Below are 5094 nucleotides of genomic sequence, written 5' to 3'. Positions count from 1 at the left end.
TTTGCAGCTGTGTCCAAGCATTCCAACTATTCAATATGCACACACACAGGAAATTCTAATATGTTTACATTGGTGTGCACAGACTTCCCAGGCTTATGAACTATGTGCACATATTTGAGTGTCTAGGTTTTTACTTCAGTCACAATACTTAGAAATGTGTTTATATGCTCATGTTTCACGTTGAAAAAACTGCTCCATCTTCCACAGATGTCTGTCCCTTTAAGTGCCCATCTGTTCTCAAGTGCCTGCCGCCACCATCCCTTCTGCCATGTTGTTAGAGACACGCTGGAAGAACATCCGCCAAACCTTGCTGCTTCTGTTCACCGCTGCTCTTCTCATCGGGGTCACCATGCTGGCCATCTCCTCTAACATCAACCCAGTGGGCTATTTCTTCCTCGGGGTAGGGGGAGTGTGCCTGGTCGGCTATTTGCTGAGTGTGTTTGTCGAGTGTTACCTGAGGAATCAACACCGGCGTGACGCAAATGAAATACCTCCAAACAGGCAAAGCCAAGCAGGGTAAGCAGCAACCTGGTTGCTCCTCTTTAACTCTCTCACCTCACTCATGGCCATTTTAAACACTCTTTTGCTGCCCTTCCCCTGAGGCACAAAATGCAGGCTCCATTCCCAAAGGCAAAAGTTCTTTTCAGATTGTTTTCCCTCATTACTGATGTGGAGGTTGCAAATGTCAATGCCACACATGTCCTGTAACTTTTATAATATGTATTTTCTTGCCCCTGGGAACTGATCCACTAAAACTTGCCAATGTTAAACCAATCCAGGCCCATTTTATTTTTTCTTTGAGTAATCGAGGCTTGCCAAACAATGAGTCAGACAAGGAAAAAGAAAAAATGTTGAAGCAATACTAAATCTTATTTGGGTTTAGCTCTATAAACCTTATCTCTAGAGCAACTGTTTCTTGGCAAACTTTGAAAGAAACCTGTAACTGGGTGTGTTTCCACTCTTAAAATTCCTGCTTGACGCTAATAAAACCCCTGATTTTTAGAGACTCTGAATACTCCCACGTTTTCTTGGCTTCACGTTCACTTGCAGGTTTTCAGCGTCAGCTAATTTAACCCCAGTTTTCCTGCTGTCATTGAAGAGGTTAACTCTACTTGTAGCCTTACTTCCTTGTATAATTCAGATAATCATTATCCACATGCATAAATGACTTGATGTTCCCAAAGACAATGTTTATTTTTAGAAAGATTATATAAAAAAAGAAGTCTGTATTGGGCCCTGCTAGTTTGGGGGCATACTTAAAGAAAAGTAGTATCCTTTTATTTAAAAATACAACCTGAAAATGAAAATGTCTCCAATGTAACATTTTTTCTTTGGAGATAGTTCTTTTAAACATGGAATAAGTAGTCCTTGTTTAAACTAACTGAAACTACTTAATTTTCTCCACTTCTTAAAAATGGATGAGCTAATATAATAAATAAAATAGCTAATATAATAAAAAATAGGTCCCATTTTAGATTCTTTATTCCATGAGATAATTAGTAGTTAGCAATCCTTAGTGATAAATTTCAACTGTAGGAGGACACTGGGTTAAGCCTAGGACACCGAACTGAACAGTGTGGGTAGCTTCACTGACTCTGGGGAGTGTGGGAGAATGGTCAGACAAGCTATTTTCTATCCCAGTAAGAAAGACATTCAGTTGGCTGGAGAGGTGAGCTGATCCAGGGGCAGAATATCCTACACAGCAATACCACATGAGGTACCCTGTCTCAGTCCCATTTGTTGATTGTAGCATGGTCCCTATAGTCCATGATCTGCGCTACAAACACAAATTATGCACTAAAACAACGAGTGTGTCTGGCATTGTTCTCTGGCACAGGGTGAATGCCGCCTATGAAGCACCCACCTACGAGGAGGTGATGACCATGTCAGCTCCAGCACCAGCAATATGGACAATTACATCCAACCCGGGCTCCGTGCCCTCGCCGCTGAGCGAGCCTCCCCCGTACAACATCGTTATTGAATCCTCTGCCCAACAGGAGATGATGGTGGAGGCTCTGCGAGGGCCAGTGCCACCAGACACAGCGCACACCTCTGACACAGACACGGGCTCCAGGACGCAGCTGCAGCTGGTGCTGCCCCCGAGACTGCAGCGGTTTGTTTCGGACATCCATGAGGACAAAGACCTTGAAGAAAGGTTTGAACCACTGGAGCCACTCACCCCACCACCTGCTTATGAGACTGCCATCAGTGATGAGGTCTTTGCAGATGCTCACCAGCCCTCTGTGTTAGGATTGATTTCACCTTCCGTGAATACAGAACCAAACCCTCACCCCAATACAGGATGTTCCTAGAGGGATGGTAAAACGGCTGATAATGTTTTGCCTAAACGTTTGTCTCACTATTCTTTGAACCAGAATTGAACTACAGACACAGCTTCTGATGTTACCAGAATCTTTTTGCACAAAAAAGAAATCAATGCAATGCCACACTACTTTGACTTGGCAGATACATAAAACCACTGTGAGGAAAATTGTGTTATGTATGGCAACATTCTCAAACTGGAGATACACCTTTATGAGAGAGGATAAGTAAATCCTGAGAAGAAATGAGATTGCCAAAAAAACTCCTGAAGAAGGACTGTAGGAATGCAGCCAGAACAATCTGCCTGGAAAAGGGGAGGAATAGAAACAACATTAAGCACATTCTGCCTGAGCATTGCAAACAGCAATATTGCTTAGTGTGGCTTCAGCCACCCTGAAATCCCCACAGAGAGAACAAGCCTGCACTCCTCACCTTGCTGTTTCGCAGCAACACAAATTTATGGCCTGAGCTTTTTGTTACTGTCCCTCTGCCACACCTGCTCCACATCCTCAACTGTGCTACATGGGAGTGTGACTGAGGGGAGAAGTCTGACTGGATCTGGAAGCTGGTACCACCTGATACCTGTCACTTAGGGTTGAAAAGCTGATAGTATGCATCAAGTGACTTCTGTTGTTAACAAAGTTCTCATCCCACACAGCCAGTGGTGGACAAGTGGGAGATAAGTTTTTGCCCTGCAAGAGAGGCCAGCGATGGGATATATACACATGTAAGCATCCTCTGCTTGGACTTCATGGCTCCAGAGCAGGGTTTATGTCTGCTGTATTAAAGATGTACTCTAACAGATGGCCTGAGACACTTTACTGTCATCATGCACAGAAAGGCCAAAGCTCCTCCAGTTCTCTGTGGGCTCTGGAAATATCCCGTTTGTCTGCCAAGGCAGCAGAGCACCAGAGGACAACAGTCCCAAGACGCATTTGGCCTTCATCATGACGGTTCTATGCTGTAGGCAGGTTCTAGCTCTCACTGGTCAGTGATGCGGTGCCTTTTTAAATGGGTGAACTAAACTGATCAGCTCTGCAGTGTCAAAGTGGTCTGCAGTATGCAAGGAGATGCATTTGCATCTGGTGAATATCCACATTAAAAAATAAAAATGCTGGTCCGAATCTCCTGTGAAGGAGAGCAGCAATCATCCCAGCCTTGCTCATGACTGCATATTTAATTCATATGAGGAACCATCAAACCAAAGGCTAGAAGCAAATAAATTATTTCTTATTGTTTGATTCTTTATATTTCAAAGGAGAAAAAATAAACCTTTTATGTTGTTTATAAATAAATAGGACTGCATTAAAAATTCCTGGTGGCATCATTAATTTTTCCTCTCAAAAGAAGCACTCCACAAAGCCATGCTTTTGCTTGCATTCTGCTTATTTGATAATCTTGGCTTAGAAAAGAGAGAGGAGTTCCATTTCTGAATCAACAGCTGAATCACTTTATTATCATTACTGATGAAGCAATTATGATACCTCTGTCATGGAAGTATTAAGAGAGACAAACTGCTGATTAAGGCAATGTGATTTCTTTAATGTCAATGACTCCTTGCATTCCCCTCCTGTATCTGCCAGCAGAAAAGAAAAATACCTTACCAAAAGGTGTCACGGGTATGTGACACAGGCATAGAAACTTTGAGTCTTAAACTGGGCAACTCAGGACTTGCCTGAGTGCATCAAATTGCTAGGAGTCAGGAAGAAATTCAGGTGGCCAGCACAGACTAAAAACTAGCCACAACAAAGACCAAAAATGTCACCAGTTATGATCAGTACAATTTTGTCTTCAACATTTGTAAAGGTTGTCAAGACTTTGGACTTGTGCTAAGCTTTAGCAGATAGAATTCCTGTGCACCAGGACACAGGAAAATCTTATGTGCTAAAGAATAATGTGCAGAAGCCATCTGAAGCTTTATAGGACTGTTTTTATAAGTTGTATGGGGAGCAGCTGTGGGAGCTGGTGTTGTTTAGCCTGGAGAAGGCTCAGGGCAGACCTTACTACTCTCTACAACTCCCTGAAAGGAGGCTGCAGCCAGGTGGGGTTTGGGCTCTTCTCCCAGGCTACCAGTGACGGGGCCAGAGGAACTGGCCTCAAGCTGTGCCAGAGGAGGTTCAGGCTGGACACCAGGAGGAGTTTCTTTTCGGGAGGGTTGTCGAGCATTGGGTCGAGAATGGGCTGCCCTGGGAGGTGGTGGAGTCATCGTCCCTGGAGGTATTTAAGGGAAGGCTGGACGTGGCACTCAGTGCTATCTATGGTCGAGTTGCCAAGGTGCTGTTCAGTCAAAGGTTGGACTTGGTGATCTCAGAGGTCTTTTCCAACTGATTTTTCCAATTCATTCTGTGCTTCTGTAATGAGAGCTGTGAAATTGCTTTCCCTAGGGTGGTCGCTTGATTTCCCCTTTGTATTTCCCTCCGTATTTCTCTGCACCATTCCTCCCTCCCTGTTAACTACAGAGGTTATCATTTCTGCCTGCAGCTGATTGCCGCAGAAACCCATCTCAGCAGAGGTAGAGGAACTAAAACAGGTTAAAAATAAAAAATAAAAAAATACCCAGAGCCGGTGCACTTCCCGGGAAAGCCACTGCACCCTGCAGCAGTCCCGGCTCCTCCGCAGCTCCGCGCGCCTGAGGGGCCGCGCGCCAGCCGGCGCAGGAAGAGGCGGGAAGGCGCTCCCGCTCCAGCGGCGGTCACGTGAGGGCGGGAAGCGCTTCCCGCCGTTTGAATCGCGGGGGCCGCCGGGAGAAAGCCGGACGCGCGCGGCTCCTTT

General features: G+C 45.1%; 1 protein-coding gene across 1 annotated transcript; it reads left to right on the top strand.

Moving 5' to 3' along the window:
* The first annotated feature begins 268 nt into the window (after positions 1–268).
* Positions 269–2312, top strand: TMEM139 (transmembrane protein 139). Its single transcript, XM_066572233.1, has 2 exons — positions 269–516; positions 1838–2312. Exons 1-2 carry the CDS (start codon positions 269–271, stop codon positions 2310–2312), a joined length of 723 nt encoding a protein of 240 aa, XP_066428330.1.
* Positions 2313–5094: the final 2782 nt, after the last annotated feature.

The sequence above is a fragment of the Molothrus aeneus genome, chromosome 2 (genome assembly GCF_037042795.1).
Source record: "Molothrus aeneus isolate 106 chromosome 2, BPBGC_Maene_1.0, whole genome shotgun sequence".
Lineage (NCBI taxonomy): Eukaryota > Metazoa > Chordata > Aves > Passeriformes > Icteridae > Molothrus > Molothrus aeneus.
The sequence above is the reverse complement of the archived record's forward strand: the minus strand, read 5'-3'. Positions and strand labels throughout refer to the sequence as shown.